This window comes from Aspergillus multicolor (assembly GCF_047715735.1).
Source record: "Aspergillus multicolor strain CBS 133.54 unplaced genomic scaffold BDW74scaffold_8, whole genome shotgun sequence".
Classification (NCBI taxonomy): domain Eukaryota; kingdom Fungi; phylum Ascomycota; class Eurotiomycetes; order Eurotiales; family Aspergillaceae; genus Aspergillus; species Aspergillus multicolor.
The window spans coordinates 410587-430985 of record NW_027395959.1 but is presented as its reverse complement, the minus strand read 5'-3'; the positions used below and the strand labels follow the sequence as shown (position 1 = coordinate 430985).

Genomic DNA, 20399 nt, shown 5'->3' with positions numbered 1-20399 from the left:
TCATTGCATTTGGGCAGGTGGTGTTTAATGGAAGATCGAAAGTGCTCCGTAGGTGTACATCTACCATGTCATTATGAACCATGACGAGAGTTGGTGAGTGTATTCAAGCTATGTATATCAAAACCAAATCAAATCATGGCTAGATGTGTAATTGAACAATGTTGTAAAGGGGACAATGGACATCCAAAAAAAAAAAAAAAAAAAAAAAAAGAGACATCTACCGGCTTCATCGTGAGCCAGGCGTGCCTTCGTGCGTGATTGCTTGCTGCTTGCTTCCATAACAATTTGTATCAGATCAGTGGCATGTCGTTCGTCTATACATGAAGGCCCTTCTATGAACAGCTGAAAGCTAAAGAAAGAGAGCGGGGATGATGTTGAATGAGTTGTACAAGAACTAGTGTCATGCGTCACAGTACCCTGGGGCTTTGGCGTTATCGCCGTTCACCCAGTTGTTGATGGTCAACGCGGTAGTGTAGATGCAGCTGACGACTCCAAAGACGGTGAGTGCGATATCTGCGAGTTTCTGACCCGTGGTCCGCGCGCAAGCCTTGTAGTGGAGGAGGGGCTTTTTGCGATTAGTTATGGATGAGAATAAAGAGGGAAAGGGACATACCGGGTAGACATAGATGAGGGGAACACATGCAAAGCTACCGACAAGGGAAACAAACTTGTCGAGGTCCTCGGCACCACCCCAGGCGATAAACGCGCAGATCATGACGAGGAAGAACCGGAAGCCGTTCTTCTTCCACTTGATGCCGGGGTTATACTTGCCGCTGCGGGTAAAGAGCTCATTCTCCATAATGCGGATGGCGGGGAAGAGTTGGAGCGGAGTGCTGAGAAGGATGGCCAATGAATAGAGGAACTGAACCGCATTCACAAGCTTGTCATCTTGCGGGAGGTTAAGGAGGATGACGGTCTTGGTTGCAGGCCCGTACGCGGCATAGCTGACAGCACCAGCTGCTAGGAAGATGATCGTGATAATAACCATAACGCCCGCTAAAACACCTGTAAACTGCTTGGGGTGCTTCATCGACTCCTGAATAGGGATAATAAGACCAACTCCCTCATAGGTAAAGATAGCAGTTCCAATAAAAAGCGTCCAAGTCGAAGGATTGAACGAGGATATCTCGGCGATACCCTGCGCAGATATTGTGATGAAATCATAATAGAAGAGGTAGACCAGGCCTAGCAAGATAAAAAAATCCGCAATGAGCGCAGTGAAACCAAGCTTGCTGATATCCCGAATTAGCGAGAGGGGCAGGAAGATGACCAATTGCATCAACACCATGAATTTGATGTCAATGAAAGACTTGCAATTGCTAACAGCAAGGACAAAGGCTTGAAGGTTCTCAGCCGTAAACACAATGTATGCGGACACAAATCCCAACTGGCTAAGGACGATGGAACCAAGAATAATGCGACGCATATGTTTTCCATAGAGTGCGCCTCCAATGTCACCAAAGGAGCCCTCAATCTTTAGTCGTGCGTTTACCAAAAGGATAAAGCAGTAGAAACTGAGCAGCGAGACGGCGAGGAGTACCAGACTGCTAAAAAGCATACCCCCGTTGAGGAAGGCTCTCGGCAAAAACAGGACCCCAGTGCCCACAAATGACTTGAGAAGAAGAAGTGCTGCCCCGGTTCTAGTGGTCGTTCCGGTCCCTCCACGGGGCTTGCGCCTCCTCTTGCCAGGAGTCTCAGGGCGGAGGAGCGCAGAATCCTCACCGGGTTCTCGTTCTTCTGTTTCGTCCCAAGCTTCGGAGGAGAAATACTCATGGGGTCCAAGCATCTCGTCGTCTTCTTCCAATTCCTCACCGGCAAAGTGGCCGTAGAGTGTAAGAAATTCAAGGAAGCTGCTTGTGGGAATCTGGTGCGGAGCAGGGGATCCTCCGTGACGTGCAGCAGAATCTCGTGGAGCAGGGCTCCCTGCGGCCCTGCGCAAGTAATCTCTTCGGAAACCTCCTGGGACGCGAATGCTGTTAATGTTCATAGTTTCCTCCTCGGGAGTAGGCCTATTCAGACTGAAACTTCTGCTCCGCTGAGGCTTCCTTACGGAACCTCCCTCTTCCGCATCCTCTGCCCATCTATAGACTTGTCTAGTGATGTCGCCGCCTTGCAGTCGCAAGCTAGAGAACTCATCTTCTGCGTTATCCGTACCGTCCCCCGAGGACTGAGTATCCCGGCTCTCAAGTGGCAGCACCAAGTGCCTCTTAACGATCTCCGGGTCTTCGTACGGCGCTGCAGAATACTCCGAGCCTTCCCTCCATGGTTTATGGTCAAAAGAGCCATAGTTCGATCTGATTTGCGGGTTCTGGTTGAAAGCAGGGGACTCAGCGCGTCTTGGTGGAGTCCCAAATCTCGGAGGTGATCGGCCACTACTGTCCTGAAGAGCAGAAGCGATCATGGACTGCCCGGGGCCGGGGAGCGACGAGAGGTTATCGACTCGACCGAGGTCTTGTGACTCGTCTGTGGGAATCGGAACTGGTATCTGTCTCGAAGAAACGGAGTTGGATATCGACGGGACCGGAGAAGCCAGTCGGGCTATCGAGGCATGTCTTATAGAATCTGGCGCCGGGGACCGTGAACGGCGTGCGGAGGTCGCTATCGGAGATGACCCAAGCTTGGGAGATGACGACGGGCCCTCTCCATTGTCGTACCTTCCAGGTGATTCCATCACGGTGAAACTGGATAATTATAGGGCGACCAAATAGATTGAGTACGACAGGTAGCAGGTCGCACAGCTGCTATGAATTCGAAGCTCTGGCAGATGGTGAGGGACGTACTCCGTACTCCGTAGGCAGGGGGATGGAGAGCTATCACGTGGAATGGAGGCCAATGCTAGCACGTGATGTCTCTGCGCACAGACCACACAAGCACATACAAAAACGCACGCCCGAAATTTGCACCCGTTTTTCTTTTTTCTTTTCTTCTACATGAACAACGCAAATTTCACATTCTTCAAAAAGCGTTCCTACAAAGGAAACTATCTAAGATAGGGACCTATGAAGTACGGAAATCGTCATACAGAATGGAGACAGACTGCAAAGCAGAGTATCGATCTTGGGTGCAGTGTCTGCCAGGCCATCAGGCTCTATGGGAGGGACTGCAATGATTGGTTCTACAACCTTCTCTCGACAAGAAGACTTTTTTAAAGGTTGCTTCGTAGCGTAGTGTACCAGGCTACCAGCCTGCGCACATGCACTGGCTTGACTGGGCATAATAGGTCAGTTGGCGTGGACGTATGCTGCTTGAAACTTGCTTTCATTCTCATGATTGTGGTTATGCGGGTATATGACACGCGAACGGAATACTTGACATTATTATTAAGAGAAGAGACTCAGATCGAGAAACATATATCGTTTCTGATAGAAAAGGATATTGAAAGAAAACGCCCGAGACTAAAATCACGACTTCACCGTTTCGCGACGAGACCCTCCGGCGAGCTGTCTGCCGATGTTTCCAAAGCATACACACGCGCAGAATAGAACGCTAGCAATCCACGTCCGGACTGCCATGCTCTCCTGTGTAAGCCCGGACACCAGGGCAGCCTCCGCCCCGGTACCGTTGAGAGCAGGGATGGCGGATGCGGACGACTCATTTGCTGGAATCAAGTCAGGCTTGAGGCCTAGCAAGAGACCCATTCCGCCGATGGCTAGGGTCGTCGACAGGAAGAAGCCAGTCTTGGTGCGGTCAATAAGGTACCACAAGACAGGGTTGACAAGGGCCAAAGTAAGAGATGCTTGGGTTGTGGACTCCCAGGGTGTGCGACGCTATAGGCAATGTATGTTAGCTAGTATTCACTCAAATAGTTGACATGGGAGGGTGTTTACCATGGCGAACGCAATACCCACAAAAGCTCCGACACTGCGAACCACCGCGGACCAGGAGAGAAGCTCCGCGGAGCTATTGCCAGACTGCTTCCCCTCTGCGACAGCCCCATCAAGATACGAATCCAGCCAAGGAAGCACATTCCCCATGGCGACTCCGGTCAAGCCCCAGAATCCCAGATATTCCCATGACCCATAGAAATGGGTGTATTCGAGCTTAACCGGCGTAATCCAGTGGTTTTCGTGGAGATGGATGGTGATAATGCCGTAGACGACACCAAATGCGAAGAGCAGCGCGCTCCTAATTGTCTGCGGCAGGATAACGCCGCGGAACAGGCCGTGACTGAGACGCGACCTGGTGCGGAGGACAGCAGCAGACTCTGTTCTTCTTCCAGCCAGCGTGGGCGGAACTTTTGGGCCATTCGGGTCTGCTTCTGTTCCCCAGGCACTGTCCTCATCGCGGACACCTTCGAAAGCCGTGGGCGAGTAGATGCCATAAAGAGTGGGCGATGTGAGGTTCATGATAGACCCATTGCGACTAATGGCGGCTGAGCCAGGTTCTTTGGGAGTCAGGGTGCCCGTGTTCGAGGGCTCCGCGGGAGTAGACGATCCGGAGGAGTCGTTGACGCGAAACACACGCTGCGGACGAGGACGAAGAATGCGAGCTTCGTCGTCGGACATGATGGACGTATTTGGGCGATGGAGATAAACCAAGCACTGGAAAAGAAGTGGTGTAAATGACAAGCAGAAAAGTGTAGAGTTTGAGAGCGGAGAGTTGTTTGGAAGTTCGCTATCGGCGGACGGCGAGCTTAATAACAGAATGTGGGAGGAGGCGAACAGCGAGTTGACTCAACCATAAATAGCAGTCCCAATAATTCACAGGGATTGTTGCAGCAGTAGTCTCAGGACTAGGAGAGCCTGGAGAGGAGAAGAGGAGGAGAAATATGTCGCTAGTGTGGAGCACTGAGCACTGGCCTATGCAGGAGAAGCTGGGGAGGGCACGCTTTATCAGTTGACTGCAGTCTGCCAACTGTAGTGGACACTGGACAGTGGTACGAGTAGGCAGACACCTACGGAATAGAGGTTCCTGGTCCTTGATGCGTTCCTGGCCTGACAAGCGAATGACCATTGAGAAAAGCTTGATGACTGTATACAACAAACAGCATAAGGCATTATCTGTTGAGCGCCTCAGTAGATCTCTTCACGTTCAACAGTTTCGGTCATGTGCGCCACGCGCCAGCGAGCGTCAACGAGTCATCTTCACTCAACTCAGCTTGCATCTTGCTGATCACTACTCCAAACCTCGGCCGCAACCTGCCGGACGTCATGAGGCTTGGTGCTCAGGCTGAATGTTTACTGTTCTAGATAGTATCAGTGGTGGCAAGCCACGCTTACCGGTATGTCACTACTATATACTTGATGGGGTTGCTTTTTTTTTGTCGCGCTACCTGTCCCCGTGATTTCATTCTGGACCAGGCGCAGGGGTACATTAATTTCTATCGGAACGCTGGACTATGAATCTAGGTAGAAGCATAAACAGGAACCCGGTGAAGAAGTAACGGGGATAGAAACAGGACCCCCGGAGGCAAAGACATTGAATGTTGATATTAATGGACATTCGGCCGTCTAGCTTTTGAGTATGTGAGCAGTATGTGAGCTTGAAAAGAAAAAACCTAATCCTACACGCCATTGGCCCCTGTCATGGCTAGGGGAAGCGGCCCATTTTTGGTGCTCATTCCCATCCCCGTTTGCCATTTGCATAGTCGGCCCCCGAGACATCGCTTGCTGCATAACGGCCTTCTCCGCCGGGTACCGACAGATTATCGTCAGCCTCACCCTCGACATCCATGTCATCAAGCTCCTCGTCTTCCGCCTCCTCATCTTCGTCATCAGATGACAAGGCGTCAACATCGTCAGCGTCCCCACCCAGGAAACTGTCGTCATATCCTAGTTCCGCGGGGCGCGAGACTTGAAGTCCGCGGGACGGCATGTCATCCTCATCGCCACTGCCTTCGCCCAGAAGCTCCCGATCAATGTCATCAAGAGCCTCCTCTCCTTCCGAATCACCAGGTGCTGGGGAAAGGGCATCATCCCGACTCGGTGTGTCCAACCCATGAGAAGTCGCTGCGGCCACCTTTCCATCGCGTCGATTCCGACTTCGGCCGCCTTTCGAGCGGGATGTAGCTGACTTGGAGGTTGAGGCATTCGGAGTGGACGTCGCCGCGGCCGCTCGAGCAAGTTTGCGTTTGGCATTGCGCTGGGCCCGAGCTCTGCTCTTGGCTGACAGTTTGCCGTCTAAATCATCGTCAAGTTCCATTGCTTCCTCTCTTGCCTTCTGTCGGTCTTCCCGCTCCTTCTTGCGGTCTCTCTTCGGCCCGTTGGCATCCTCATAGTCCCATCGATCTAGTCGTCTGGCTGCCTTGCGTATAACCGATAAGTAAAAACTCGCACACTCGCCAAAATCCTCTTCTTCCTCCGGATTTGGCAAAAGTCCTCCCTTCCCCCAAGATTTGTCGTCATCGGTGTCATAGCCATCTGGCAGATTGTGCAACAAGCGTCCGTGACGGGCAAAAGGAGTCTCAATCATCCTCTTGACACGGAGCAAGCGGTACGCATCAGCTTTCCGCTTCGCTAGAATGTACTCGATGCGTTGCCGTCGATTTCGCTCGACAGCTAACTGGTGTTGGGTAAGTGGTCGAGGCCGCCGGCTTGAACCTGAGTGATGAGGGGAAGCTTCAGTGACGAAACGATTCAGAATAGGGTGGCCTGAGCCTGGAGGTGCCGGGGACGCGGCGTCGGGAGTGTTTTCCGCCTTTGTCCTTAGCACAATGCGCGGAGATGGGCCATCGAGACCGCCAGTATGGTAGGCGTAGTCTTCGTCCCTAGGCATCTTCACAGTAGACCGAATTGACCCATCAGGGTTACGAAACTCAATCAGATCGTCGGAATCTGCCGCCGCTCTGTACGCATCTCCTTTGTTACTGAATTGACGCGAATGAATTTTGGTGCCTGAACGTATTAGTGCGAAGCTTTTCTCAAAGGTTGGACGCAGCTTACCGGGCTCCATTTGCTTCAAATATTGGTAATCCCAATAGGGCACTTTAGAAGAGGTATTAGTACGGAGTTGGCGAGACTTGTCATTTGGGGAGACCTTACTCTTCTTAGGACGCTTGGGTGCTCTGGGAGTCGGCTCCTCTTCCTCCAAAATTCCTTAATAGGATGTCAGCAATGTCGGAGAAGTATAGATCCAAGCGGTAGCTTACGTTTACGTTCCAAGCGCTTCTCCTCTCCATATTCGATCTCAGATTGAGTGTCAACATTTTCCTCATCGGCCTGATCTTCGGTGAGGATATCGAAAGACGGAACTTTGATCGGCAACCCTCCGGTTCCTTCACCCTCTAAGCCAGGACCGAAGGGGTTATTGAGTGCAGCCTCACGGGAGAAGTCACTCTCCAGATACCACCACATGAGCCACAAGAAGGCCTTTGCTCGAGTTTGACTGCTCAATGTCGACCGCATGACAAGGTCGAAGAAATCCCGGGGAGGAAAGAAGTGCATCTCTGACACCTTGGGCGCATACTGCGCGAGAACGAAGATCAGGTTCACCGGGTTGGTACGGGGTATGTTTTCACGTTTGATCTTATCCAAGGTATTGGGCTGGTCCACATCTTCCGATGCACCCTTGAGAATAGACTTGAGGCGGGGGGCATCTTGTAGCTGCTTGTACGCGTTCGGGTCCTGATGCGCCTGTAACGAAGGGATGGAGTGGTAGGTTCGCAGCTGAGCACGCATTTCGGGAAAGACTGGAATCAAACGAGGTAAGCAACAACGAGCGGATAACAGGGCGGAGCAAGCACAGAACAGAAACGTACAATTGAGGGTTGTATTCATCCGCCCGAAGTTGACCAGCAGACAAACCATGGCCATGCTGATCGCAGCCTGCTTGTCGCTTTGAAGCTTGTCCTTGAGGATCTTGCTGGTCTTGCTGCTCCTCGCCATAGCGTCGATGTAGATATCTGCAAAATCCAGGTTTTTCTCCCCATCAGGCCAACGGGTAAAGACCGGCGTCTTGTCCTCGAAGACGAGCTTGAGAAACTGATACTGGATATCTTTGCGCCACAAAGGAATGCCGTCCTCCTTCTTCAAATGCCTGATCTTGTTACCAGAGTAAACCGATCCGATCGTCCCGTTCGGTTGGCGTCTTGTGCCAACCGTCATGTTGTGGATCTGCTGTTCATCATGAGGTTCGGATTGCGCAAACGAATCGTCCACGCCGGCGCTCTCGACGTCGGCCATTGCGAATTGGAACGGCGGGGGCCTTATGTTGTGGAAAATAGAGGCTTGAATAGTTTATTAAGGTGACGTTATACTCTCTAGCGAGGACTTCGCGACCACGTGCCCTGTAAGGGCGAGGCGCACTCGGCAAACGATAGGGCAGAATTCGGGAAGCTATAATGCGGCAGAAGTATTCAAGTTGATGGGCGGATGGGCCTGATGAGAATGATTGCGGCAAAGGTGATAGGATAGATAAAGAAAAAGGAGATGGGGTAGAGAAATGGGCGGGAGGAGGCGGGAGGAGATAGGATGAAAGGGGTACTGGAAAGTGAAGAGTTAGGAGCCTTGGGGCAGCGTGAGAGCTGGGGTTGACGCTGGACCGCGATTATTCTAAGCCATACACGCCCCGAGTTGTAATGGCGAGCCACTTCGCGATGTTAATTACCGCTAGTAATCCTCGGTAATGACCCATCTCTCCCAGGCGTCATTCTGAGATGTCCTACAGTCCTACACTCTACAGGATACTACATTTTACTTGAACTTGATGAGCATCAAACTTTTGATAAATTGCGACTAGCTCCTTCTCAAGACCCAGTCTCCCGTAAAGAGCCCGTCTTCGGCATATCGCTACAGACATGCGAGGATAGATTCACGCCGCTCAATCACGAATAATGCCAGCCCTCCACGAATCCGAGTAATGATCATAACAAAAGAGAGACCCCGTTCAATGTCAGCCTCCACAAGGCACCTGTAGATTTTGGTGGAAGTAGCAGCAAGCCAACGCCAGATATAATGCAAAGAATCCCATCTCTCTATCACCCATCCGTCATGATTTCGCGTATGACTGTTTCGTGAGTGTAGTGCACTGAAAGCAGTACTCGGCGAGGAAGGCCTGAAGACTTCTCGTGAGGAGTAAAACAAAATGAGAATTAGGAGAAAATATTTGGCCCTGGTTCCGTAGAAGTCAAACTTCTGTCCCGCAAGCATTTCCCCGCGCCAGAAAAGACCCATTTGATATCGAACATCATAGGCAAGAGACCTAGGTCAGAGAAGGAGGTATGGCTTCGAGAAGACTGAAAAAAAAAAAAAAAAAGAAAGAGACATGTGCGCGGGAAGATGAAAAGGCATAAAAACGAACCCCCCTGAGGAAACCGAAACTGGCAAAGTGAAAAACTCTATGTTGTAAGACACGGTCGATGCAGTTGCTGTAGCACCAAGCAGAGGAAAATCATAAAATGCACTTCGCTTTACACGAAAAAAGTCGGATAGCCTGCTCGGCACACGTCGTCAATCTCCATATGGCCGCCTGAGAACAAAATGGGTATCTGGTAGAAGCGGTCGTAGGAGAAAGTCAACGCAGTCTATGATGATCATGCAACGCCGACTCGAAAATTTCGACCATGACGTAGAATGATCGAGAGTCGAACAACGAGCCCAGACCACATCGAAGGCCATGTCTAAAAACAAAATAAAAACAAACATTGAACGAGATTTGGAAATGCGTGGAAAGTAGCAGGTAACACCGCATATTGCCCAAGGGGGATCAACAAGAAAAACGAAATTCTAAATCGAGTCGTTGCATCATGACAAAGCCGGCCCTGTGATACGCTACCGATGTAGCAAGCTCAGGACATGTTCTGATCGTATCCCATCACCATCAAGCAGGAGGGAGGAAACAAATAGAAAAAGAGCCAATCACACCCGACGGCTGCGTCAAAAACCACAACCTCTCGTTTACCACCAGGAAGAAGGTCCAGTAGGGCCAGATGGATTGCCATAGCCACCACCGCCGTAACCGCCGCCGTAGCCACCACCGCCGCCGCCATAGGAGGGGGCACTGCTGTAACCACCACCACTGTATCCGCCAGCAGGAGCGCCAAAGCCGCCGCCGCCGCCGCCGCCATACGAGGGAGCACCACCCATGCCGCCGCCACCGCCCATGCGACGCATATCACGGGTAGCGTTGGCGCCACGACCACGGCCACCACGGCCACCACGACCGCCGTATCCGCTACCTTCACGAGCAATGCTCTCCAAGAAGGAGGGGACTTCCTGGTGGGCTTCCTTGAGGAGATCAATCAAATCGCGAACGACACCACGGTTGCCACGGTTGAAGAAAGCAGTGGCGATACCGGTGTTACCAGCACGACCGGTACGACCAATACGGTGGACGTAGTCGTCAATGTCGGTGGGAAGATCGTAGTTGATGACGTGGGTGACGTTGGGGATATCAAGACCACGAGCAGCGACAGCGGTAGCAACAAGGATGGGGTACCGGCCGGAACGGAACATCTCGAGGGCACGCTCACGCTCACGTTGGGTACGGTCACCGTGAATGGCGGTAGCGGGGAAGCGCTGGTTGATCAGGAACTCGGACAGGGCATCGGCCATACGCTTAGTCTCAACGAAGATAAGAGTGAGACCAGTGGTGCCGTGAGTGTGAAGAATATCCAAAAGAACGGAGCGCTTGTCGTGATCCTCAACGTATTCGACCTTTTGGGTGATGTTCTCGGACGTAGATCCAACACGACCGACGGACAAGAAAACGTAGTCCTTCAGGAAGTCACGAGCCAGCATCTGAATGTCACGGGGGAAGGTGGCCGAGAACATGAGAGTCTGGCGGTCGTTGACGTTGGGCATATCCTCACCCTCGACGATACGACGAATCTGGGGCTCGAAACCCATGTCCAACATGCGGTCAGCTTCGTCAAGAATCAGGTACTTAATGTTGACGAGGGAGATACGGCCACGCTCAATGAGATCAACAAGGCGACCAGGAGTGGCAACGAGAAGGTCGCAGCCGCGCTCGATCTGGCGCAATTGAGAGCCGATATCAGCACCACCATAGACGACACAAGGGCGAACCCAAGAGCGATAAGCGAACTTGCGAGCCTCGTCAAAGATCTGAGAGACAAGCTCACGAGTAGGAGCCAGAATCAAGGAAGTAGGGTAAGCCTTGCGCTGGCGACCGAACTGACCAGCCGCAGAAGGAGGGGGGGCAGCAGGACCGTTCTGGTAAGCCTGGGACAGAATGGGGAAAAGGAAACCACCTGTCTTTCCGGAACCAGTCTGAGCGCAAGCCATGAGATCACGGCCGTTCATGACGATAGGGATCGAGTATTTCTGGACGGGGGTAGGAGTCTGGTAGCGGGCGAGGGCAATGTTGGAAATGAGGTGGTCGTCCAAAGGAGGGTTGGTGAATGTGTTAACGGGCTCAGGGACATCGTGACCGGAAGCCTCGACAGGGATATCATCGTAGTTGGCGAAGTTGATACCAGTGTTCTGTTTGGTGGGGTCGTTGGGGACACCGAAAAGTTCGCGCTCCAGACGGGCGTTCGCGGGACCAGGGATATGCTTGCCGTCGCGCCACTGGCCATCTCCGGATCCTCGGGCTGAGGCACCAGCGTAGCCGCCTCCGCCTGCGTGACCTGGGTTTCCGTAAGCATTTGGGTTGAATAATGGACGGCTGCCTTCAGTGGCAGTCCAGCCGGTGTTGCCGGTGTTGGTGTCGGTGTTACCATTGGGACCACGGGGGCTGAAATCAGGAGCATTGGCATTGGCCCAGTTACCGCCACGGGGGCCACCTCTGTTGAAGGAAGAAAAGTCAGTGGATTGATGATTCAAGCAATATCCTAGGGCACTACAAGACCCTAGCATAGCTCAAACGTGACACACGTACCGAGGACCGCCCCACGAGCCACCTGCAGGGCCTGGGGGAGGAGCAGAGGCTCCGTCGGCGTTGGCACCAACCTGGCGCTGACGGAGGTGTGGGGGGATGTAGGCAGAGCGGCCTCCGCCAGAGGGGGGGCCTCCAGGAGCGGGCGCATGCTGAGAGTCGTCGAGGGTCAGGCTACCCATGTTCAAGCCGTCGGCCATTTTTGCGGTATTTCACAAAACTATCATATCCACCAACCGTAAGCCAAAAAGATCGCAGGGGGCGCAGGAAAGAGGAATAGGAAGAATCACGTACGATGTAAAAAGTCGAAAATGAGCTTGTCAAAAAGTGCGGATCTGTTCTCGCTTCGGACGGGAGCAGAGCAATCAATAATCTCTCGCGGATTGAGACAAAAGAGAGCCGTAGAAAGCAGGGCCAGGAAGATTCCCAAGATGCTCTATCGCAGAATAGAACACAAAGAATCGGATGACAAGAGAAAGTGTTTTGAATCGAAGAAACAAGGTGATCTCCCGATCTAACCCTCTATTAAGTGCAAAAAGGGAGGAAAAAGTAAATCAGTAAAAGAAAGGGACGATACGTGAGTCGGATATTGAAAAGGAAAATACTTTTTGATTAGGATGTCTGGAGAAGACGGGGGTTTAAGGAGGAGGATGGAGAGGGAAGAAGAAAAGAGAGTAAGAAGGTTTGTGGGCGAGGAGAGGAGGCAAGAAAGGCTTAGTCCGCAAGTGTCAGCCAGGCTCGCAGTGTTGCTTCACCAGCGTATTAAATCAATCCCAGTGGAACTACGCATGCAAAAAAAAGATAATCCAGTGTTACTGTTTGGCTCTTATTCTCTGCTGCTGGTTAAAGTTGCCTTCGTGTTCATCCAAGTAGTTACAGCCTGTGGTTCAGAGGAATTTTTTTTTCTCTTTCATCTGGGCGTCTACCGGTAAAACGAAGGCAAAAAAAAGACCAAGTCCACCGCGAAGTCGAACCCCCAATCAGAATGCCGCCAAATAGCAGCGGGCTGGCCACAGCGTTTGACCCCAGGGCCTCTCATCTTGGAGATGTCTTGTTACGCTGTAGTTTCGAAGTCTTACAGAGGAGAATTAACCCGGCCTGAAAGTCGGAGCGTGTCTCTGCGTCTTGACCAGTAACCACCCCAGTCTAGGGCTTTGTTGTACATAAAGTTACTCAGTCGTACTCCGTACTGCCTCCCGGGCTCTGGCCCAGCCCAACCCTATGATGCAAGGCCATATGTGTAATAGAACCAGCCAAGTAGTATTTTGCCCGACAGGATCAATTTTCTACTCCGGAGTACAAATATCTACATCATAGATTAGATCTAAATGACGGATTCGCCTGAGCACGCCACTGCTCTATAATTCCAGCTGGCGTCATGTGACTAGCTTTTGCCACTATGCCGTGCATGCGGCGGGGAATATGGGAAGAGACTACAGAGAATGGTCGGCTTTAATATCAGATGATGGTGAAGGTGTACGGCGTGCAGCATACTGAATTTCCGAATACAGAGTGAAAGTTCATATCTACTTTATTTAGACAATGTTCTTTTCCTCTTCTCTCCCGTAATAGCCCTTGATCTTCCTCCTGTTCTTTACCAAGAGTACAACCACACCAATAACCACGACGAGCATTGCTACTCTAGGGAACATGGAAGAAGAGTGATCAAATGTAGCAGGCGTGTCTGCTACCTCAATTGTTTCATATGGTTCAGACGGTTGGCTGGTCGGCAAGGCTTTCCATATGAGAACCCATCAGCATCGGGCTTCTATATGGCGGGTATGGAGCCGGGAACGGCTCTATAGCTCGTTGTGGCTACCTTTCTTATCACCTTCCTCGGCGGCATCGGCCTCGAATTCTAGCTCGCCGCTCTTGACGATCTTAATGTCCTGAAGAGGCTTGTCGCTGCGACCTTTGGGGACGTTCTGGATCTTGTCGACAATGTCATAACCCTCAAGAACCTCGCCAAAAACGACGTGCTTACCGTCGAGCCAGCTGGGCAGGTGTCAGCACTAATGTGATACACGATTGAGACTCGGAGTGACTTACGGAGTGACAGCAGTAGTGATGAAGAACTGAGAGCCATTGGTGTCCCTGCCGGCATTGGCCATGCTCAGAAGACCGGTCTTGGTGTGCCTCAGCTTGAAGTTCTCATCCTTGAATTTGGCGCCGTAGATGGATTTTCCGCCAGTGCCTTGTTGTTGACGTGTCAACATTCATGTGGAGAGAATCTACAATATCAGATAAATATAACGTACCATCGCCCTTAGTAAAGTCACCGCCCTGAATCATGAAGTCCTTGATCACACGGTGGAAGTTAGATCCTTCATATCCAAAGCCCTTCTCGCCGGTAGCAAGAGCACTGAAAAGATACACTGTCAGTGATTGATCACTCGGTAAGTTTAATCAATCCATAGGCCATACCGGAAGTTCTCAGCCGTCTATAGGTCGTGTTAGTGCAAGCACCTGGTCTATATAGGGAGTGATACTTACCTCAGGGACGGTCTTGCCATAGAGGCCTAGGACAATTCGGCCTAAGCTTTCGTCGCCATGCTGAATGTCAAAGTAGATCTACAGATTGCAGGAGTTAGAAAACAAACCGACAGCAGTAATAGAGGCGCGATAATCCTGACCATGAGGATCATGACCTACCTTGTTGGTAATCTTAGGTCCGCGGGGCTCAGCATTAACCAGAGCCAAGCCAACGGCCAGGACCAAGAAGAAAGATAAGAAAAGATTTTGAAGGTTTGCCATTGTTCAGAATGCCCCTATCGCTCGAAGGTGATAGTAAGAGGATTCGGTTGAAGATCAGGAGGAGACCGGAGCTTGAATAATGGCGGAGGACAGCTTGCGTTATCATGAGACTAGCGGTAATTTATCCTGATAACGTTAATCACATACAGCTAAAACGATGCTGGCAGCCTGGGCTACCAGAGGGCCCGTGCGCTCACTGTAACCATGATATTCGGATGCATCTGAGATACCGGAAGAACGCTGTTGCGAGCCTCAATTTCTCCCGCACTCGAGGCAAAACGCGCTCGAAGTTCATTGAGATAAGACCAAACAGCAGTCAGAATGGTACGTCGGATACCGATCGCTACCTTGTAACCGTCGAACAAAATACTAATCTCCAGCCAGGTGGTTTTCATCCTAGGTGTGAGCTTCCCTGAGGCTCAGCTCGTCAAGGCAAGAACCCCGTCATTGAAGCCTCAGCATACGGCGCGCCGGTTGACCGACCTCGAATCTAACGAGTCTTTTGCTACAGAAATCCCTTCAGAAATTCTTCGGCGTCGGTCCACAAGTCTCATCGCGCATCATGTCCCGCTTCCACATCCACGACACATGCAAGGTCGGCGACCTGGCGAACAAGCAGGTCCTTGACTTGACGGCCGTGCTCTCAGACATGAAAATCGAAAACGATCTCCGAAGACAGGTCCTTGATGATATTAAACGCTTAAAGGAGACGGGAACATACCGCGGTCGGCGCCATGCGTTGGGTTTGCCGGTTCGAGGACAGAGGACAAGGAACAACGTGAGTTTAGTCCTACTGCTAATGAGGATGAGACATGATATACTGATTGGCTTCTATAGAACAAAATCCCAATCAGGCTCAACCGTATCGACAGACGACTCTAAATGCGTTCGTCTTCTGGTTTTTTTGCTCAGTCCGCTTGAGTCGCTTTGGCGGCCCGCTTAGGTTATTTCATGGGGGCATGGCAAGGCGTTGTATGTAAATATTATGTATTTTATTGGTAGTTTGCTTCTAGAAATCTGCGGAATGTACGATATGGACAAAACCTAATTCTGCATAGGAAGGGAGGAGAATTGATAAACTTTTGTTCATATGTACCCCGTAGGCCACCCGGATTCTATATGTACGCAAACTAATTAGACGATAGTACACCCTCGCCGCGGTTTATCTGAATCCGCTTATCCTCGCCAGCACTAACAATGCCCACCTCACGATCCCAGCAAACACTGAACACCTTGACACCCTCGCCACCCACGCGTTTGCTGTTCGCCTTGCCCTCCTCCTCCAAGCTCTTGCGCGAAATGGAATATACGCTTTCGCCCACGGCTCCGCCTTTATCGGTTTTCGTAGCACGCAAATCCCAGATTCGGCATGTGCCATCGTGGCTACCACTGATAAGGCCATACGCGCTGTTTGGGTCACGGGCTAAGGAAACCACAGCGTTCGTATGGCCCCTGAGTGTCATGGCCGAAATAGTGGCTGCCGAGGCACGTGGATCTATAAGAGTGATATGACGGGCGGATGTTCCTGTGGCGAGGAGGTTGTGATCGGGCAGGTGTAGGAGCGAAAGCAGAGAATGGGACGTTGTCCGGGTGTCAACTAGAGCGGCGGTGACAAGATCCCACGTACGCAGCGAATGATCCCAAGATGCCGAATATCCGACTGTTGAGTCGTTCGCATCGAAAATCGCATCAGACACAGGGGCAGTATGGCCGGATAGGAGCGCTAGCGGCCCGCGTTGCGACACGCTCACGGCGGCGTTCAGCTTCCTCCTCTTAGACGTCCTAGATGCAGCTGATGGGAGCAGGTTTTCGGGCGCGGCAGGAGCGTCTGATTTCTTGGTGGACCAGAAGCCAACGCTGTTGTCTGCTGAAGCCGAGAGGATGCGATTTGAGGATGCGTGAGCGGCTAAAGAGTTGATTCCTGACTTATGCCCATAAAGCTCGAGCTGCGGAGCGATAGTTCCTGAAAAGCCATCTTCACGCTCGGAGTACTTCCATAAACGCACTGTCCGGTCGAGACCTGCCGACACAATTGAGTTCGCAGAAATAAATTCCGCGGCCTTGATAGATGATGTATGTCCGCCTTCTGTCGGTGATGGAGAGGTTGCGATCACCTGGGAGGACATATTCCAGATCCGAAGCAGACCATCATAGCTTGCGGACAAAATCCGTTCTTGACCACGGGGAGTAGATCCTGCTGAAGCAGGCGACGAAGCGGAAAGCACATCGACCGAGCTCACCCAATCATCATGCTCAAAGGAGGCAATATGCAATGGCGGTATTAAGGCGCGGACGTACTCAATTTCCAACGTGGTTTCTGCTGATATTCCGTTTGCCGTAAGGTATTCATCAATCGATGTTCGGAGAAAGGATCCGTTGATAAGGAACTCGAATGGGATGGGCTTGTCATTGCTCAAAAGATTGTTCACCAGCGTCGAGAGTGCATATCGCTTCAACCCTGCAGAGTTGAGGTTAAGTATACTGCTCAATGAGACAAGTCGCAAACATATGACTGACCGGTAGGGACTAAGATCGGGCCAGTATTCTCTGGCAAGGCAACATCTTCCTGTTTACTGGTGAGCTGCACGCGCACTTGCCGCTGAGCGGCTTGCGATGAAGCAGATTCCTGGCTGATGTCCATATTTGACTAAACTGGGAAAAAGGGTTTGTATTACCTGCGACAACGAGTTCTGCGCATCCACTGCGGACAGAAAATCTCCGCTTGGCGGAAGGAAAAAAATTACGGCGCGCGATGCGGCCACTTGCGCCAAGTGCGGAAAACTCCCCGCATCGTGAAATAGTCTAGGGTCTAGGCCATGAACCTTGGAGTATCAATGCGAAATAAAATATTCATATTAGACTATGTACACTATAAGCCTCTGGATGTTCTCTTGATTTCTGTAATCGCCCTTCGTCTATGATCGGACTCTGCAAAAAGAGCCTCAATCAGATCAACAACCTCATTCGCCGAGAATTCGAGAGACAGCTCTCCCTCGACCCAGAGGAACTTAATGTCGGCCAAAGAGCTTTCAAGTATATTTACCAAGTACTGAAACTTGAGCCAGTTCCTCACATAGACAGCGGTCATCGGAACCGGCTCAGCGTTGTCCGAGGTTTCAGGCAGGAACAGAGTCTCTAGTTTCGATAACTGATTGCAGAAAGAAACCAATTTTTGAGACTGAGACTCGGATATATCACCCAAGTCCACAATGTCGATGATGATTTTCTCAGTTACTGTTGAAACCAGAGACCCAATTGCCTGGAGCAAGGCCGAATGGGAGAGTATTGGCTGCCACTCCTTGTAAACAGTCCGCAGTCGATCCACCGTTGCGCTCACAGCATTCTCGCAATCGCCGAGGAAAGGTTGTTCCGAACATTGACTGAAGCCCTGGGCACCATCCAAAAGGTCGGTGACAATGGTTCGCTGCGTTTGCATCTCCTTGCTGTAGGCTAACTTGCCAAACTTCTCGAGAGCTTCGACGTCGCCATGGAGCCTCGAGAGCTGCTTGTCATTTGCAAGTTGACGCACTCGGTCTGCGAGATATAAACTGTCATTATAAAGATACATCTGGCCAGCTTTGAGTTTGAGACTGTAAAATGACGGCGCCGTTGCTTTGAACATCGCAAGGATCAATGTTGGGAGAGCAAGGAGGCCGGTTCCAGAGGAGGATACGAGCATACTAGAATGTCTGGCAAGTCTGTTAGTCCGGATTGACTTGATGAACTAGGTCAGAACATACGAGGGTTGAGATATGATTTCCGAGTCTGAAACCTGTTGCTGGATGATCTGGAGAATTGAGTCGGGCACATCGGTTATCGTGTAATTTTCCTTCAACGTTATCTCTCTGGGGCTATCGTAAGTTTTGACTCTGTCGGTAAGAGCTCCAGTTGGCTTCTTTGGCTGGGATTTTTCTGCCTGAAGCTGGTTTTCGCCTTCGTCTTCGTCTCCCCAGCCCCAAGCATCTCCGGCTTCATCGTCATCATGGGCCGAGACGATGTCGTCTTTTGCGGCCTTGGAATTATCCAAATCATCGTCTAACCCCCAGGCGCTAACATCTTCCTCGTCGTTCTTTTGGGCGTCGTCTTTTTCGTCGTCCCAGCCGGCATCCCAATCATCCGAGTTTGAGTTGTCTACTAATACCTCATCTGATTCAGACACCTGCCGCTTTTCGACTCTTTCCACCTGTTGGGGATCCCCTTTGCTGGCAGCAAGCACCTTGCGGACCTGGTCCAACGAGTCGACTCTCCGTCTAGTCAACCATAAGCGCGGGGCTTGGTTTGTCCAGGAGACCAGTTCCTCCTGGCCATTCCATTCAAGGGACTCGATGGTCTTGGTGAATTCAAGGACGTGGTTCAACGTGGCCTCAAAATCACTCAAAGCATCTAGTTCCGTCGGTATCGCATTTGACAACCAGTGGGATAACAACTTTGACGAGATGGCAGGAATGAATGAGTCAGAAATTGAGGTTAAAATGGACGCCGGCATGGAGCGGCGAATGAAGCTGAGGACTTTGACAACATGGCCCAGCACATCCGAGATTGAGGCTCGGGATGGCTTCGCATCGACAATAATCGATGACTCTTCAGTTTGAACGCCGTGACTAAGACCATCAAGATTAGGGCACAGTATTGGATCTAGAATCGTGAAAAATAGCTCCTTTTGAAATCGGTCGTTGGTTGAAGCAAGCTCATTGAGGCGCTCCAGGGCAAGGATAGTCTCTGCCAATACATCATCTGCTGACCATCAGTGTCGCACCCAGTGCAAGCTTCGTGGATCACTTACCAAGTATGGTCAATTTTCCGTTTTTGTGGTCGAGCTCAAAGCATTGATTCCAGCGGCTGCGAAGAGACTCGACAATTTCATGACGCATAGCGGCAGCGTTTTCTGAGAGCAACATCAATACATTGGTGTTCTTAAAACAGCTGTCGAGGTTTATAGCGTGTTCGATCGCCTCCAATTTGTCAATAGCCTCCGTAAATTGTCCACCTTCGTAAAGGGGCCGTATGGCATCTAGCTGTTGACAGAGACATTGGACCTGCTCTAGTGTGTCCGTCACGGCTTTATTGAAAACAATCTCCGTCTCGACTAGTTCAACTTTGGCAGCTGCGTCCTCCACCTCCAGCTCGAGGGGCCTCGTGTTCTCGTGCTGCTTAACAATTTCCCGCGCAGTGAGTCGCGATCGTTCAAGGTCTGAGTGCAGCTGTTTCGCTTGCGATATCCAATCATCGATATCGAAATCATTATCTTGACTCAATGCGCTAATCTCTGTCTAGTCCCCGAGGTCAGCACGCTGCCAACAGACCATAAACTTGGGAGTCGCCGCAATACTTGCCTCCACCTCGCCTCTAGCGTGCGTGATGAGCTCCAGTTCTTTTGAAAGAGCTGACAACGGGAATTCAGCTGCCACTACCTGCTCCGAATCTGGATATGTACCTTCAGAAGCAAAGTCTATGACTGCTTTGCATATCTCCGTCTCCGAAGGGTGTGACATGTTGAATCGTGTCTTCGTGTGAGTTCCAAGTATTCTGACCAACCAACCACCATCTGCAAAGAGAAACCGGGTTCGGGCGTTTTTACCAGGTAGAAATGCCGATCGGGATCTTAACGGGTTAAGATATCAAGCAAAACGTCGTTTGTTGACTACCATCCATATGAGGTTGACACCAGCTCTCGACCCATGTGACTGCGGAGCTGGTACCTGACCGCCTTCCGTCGCAAGTGGATTTTGTGCCTCATGGAGGGGCTCTCTGCGACTTCCATATTCATTTTCGGTGTCTTGGAATACTATCTTTGAGAGAATCCGTTTCTAACTTTGAGGGTGTCTTGAAGTGCTTACTTCTAAGTCCCTGGCTTGCTGATTCGGGACGAG

At 51.2% G+C, this 20399-nt stretch overlaps 7 protein-coding genes across 7 annotated transcripts; 1 reads left to right on the top strand and 6 right to left on the bottom strand.

The window, feature by feature from the left end:
- Positions 1-200: 200 nt before the first annotated feature.
- BDW74DRAFT_133987 (putative amino acid transporter) lies at positions 201-2744 on the bottom strand. The gene is made up of 2 exons (XM_073722350.1): positions 614-2744; positions 201-565 (listed from the first exon to the last, which is right to left on the bottom strand). Exons 1-2 carry the CDS (start codon positions 2669-2671, stop codon positions 401-403), a joined length of 2223 nt encoding a protein of 740 aa, XP_073585256.1. The 5' UTR covers positions 2672-2744; the 3' UTR covers positions 201-400.
- A 564-nt stretch (positions 2745-3308) lies between these two features.
- BDW74DRAFT_133948 (INSIG family protein) lies at positions 3309-4713 on the bottom strand. The gene is made up of 2 exons (XM_073722349.1): positions 3828-4713; positions 3309-3767 (listed from the first exon to the last, which is right to left on the bottom strand). Exons 1-2 carry the CDS (start codon positions 4503-4505, stop codon positions 3402-3404), a joined length of 1044 nt encoding a protein of 347 aa, XP_073585255.1. The 5' UTR covers positions 4506-4713; the 3' UTR covers positions 3309-3401.
- Positions 4714-5257: 544 nt separating this feature from the next.
- BDW74DRAFT_150600 (putative INO80 chromatin remodeling complex (Ies1)) lies at positions 5258-8466 on the bottom strand. The gene is made up of 5 exons (XM_073724038.1): positions 7697-8466; positions 7088-7627; positions 6981-7034; positions 6882-6923; positions 5258-6833 (listed from the first exon to the last, which is right to left on the bottom strand). Exons 1-5 carry the CDS (start codon positions 8118-8120, stop codon positions 5557-5559), a joined length of 2337 nt encoding a protein of 778 aa, XP_073585254.1. The 5' UTR covers positions 8121-8466; the 3' UTR covers positions 5258-5556.
- A 722-nt stretch (positions 8467-9188) lies between these two features.
- BDW74DRAFT_150597 (DEAD/DEAH box helicase) lies at positions 9189-12419 on the bottom strand. Its single transcript, XM_073724037.1, has 4 exons — positions 12070-12419; positions 11779-11995; positions 11618-11685; positions 9189-11527 (listed from the first exon to the last, which is right to left on the bottom strand). The coding sequence occupies exons 2-4, from the start codon at positions 11973-11975 to the stop codon at positions 9834-9836; spliced, it is 1959 nt and encodes a 652-aa protein (XP_073585253.1). The 5' UTR covers positions 11976-11995; positions 12070-12419; the 3' UTR covers positions 9189-9833.
- An 830-nt stretch (positions 12420-13249) lies between these two features.
- On the bottom strand, positions 13250-14598 carry BDW74DRAFT_150590 (peptidyl-prolyl cis-trans isomerase B). Its single transcript, XM_073724036.1, has 6 exons — positions 14428-14598; positions 14269-14346; positions 14200-14216; positions 14034-14137; positions 13825-13969; positions 13250-13770 (listed from the first exon to the last, which is right to left on the bottom strand). Exons 1-6 carry the CDS (start codon positions 14527-14529, stop codon positions 13575-13577), a joined length of 642 nt encoding a protein of 213 aa, XP_073585252.1. The 5' UTR covers positions 14530-14598; the 3' UTR covers positions 13250-13574.
- A 186-nt stretch (positions 14599-14784) lies between these two features.
- On the top strand, positions 14785-15604 carry BDW74DRAFT_150588 (mitochondrial 37S ribosomal protein uS13m). Its single transcript, XM_073724035.1, has 4 exons — positions 14785-14853; positions 14914-14961; positions 15041-15307; positions 15367-15604. Exons 1-4 carry the CDS (start codon positions 14851-14853, stop codon positions 15409-15411), a joined length of 363 nt encoding a protein of 120 aa, XP_073585251.1. The 5' UTR covers positions 14785-14850; the 3' UTR covers positions 15412-15604.
- A 55-nt stretch (positions 15605-15659) lies between these two features.
- BDW74DRAFT_167175 (uncharacterized protein) lies at positions 15660-20021 on the bottom strand (the record flags this gene model as incomplete). The annotated part of the gene is made up of 6 exons (XM_073726662.1): positions 15660-16987; positions 17047-17159; positions 17400-18218; positions 18270-19263; positions 19313-19795; positions 19859-20021. 6 exons carry the CDS (start codon positions 20019-20021, stop codon positions 15660-15662), a joined length of 3900 nt encoding a protein of 1299 aa, XP_073585250.1.
- Between the last annotated feature and the right edge of the window lie 378 nt (positions 20022-20399).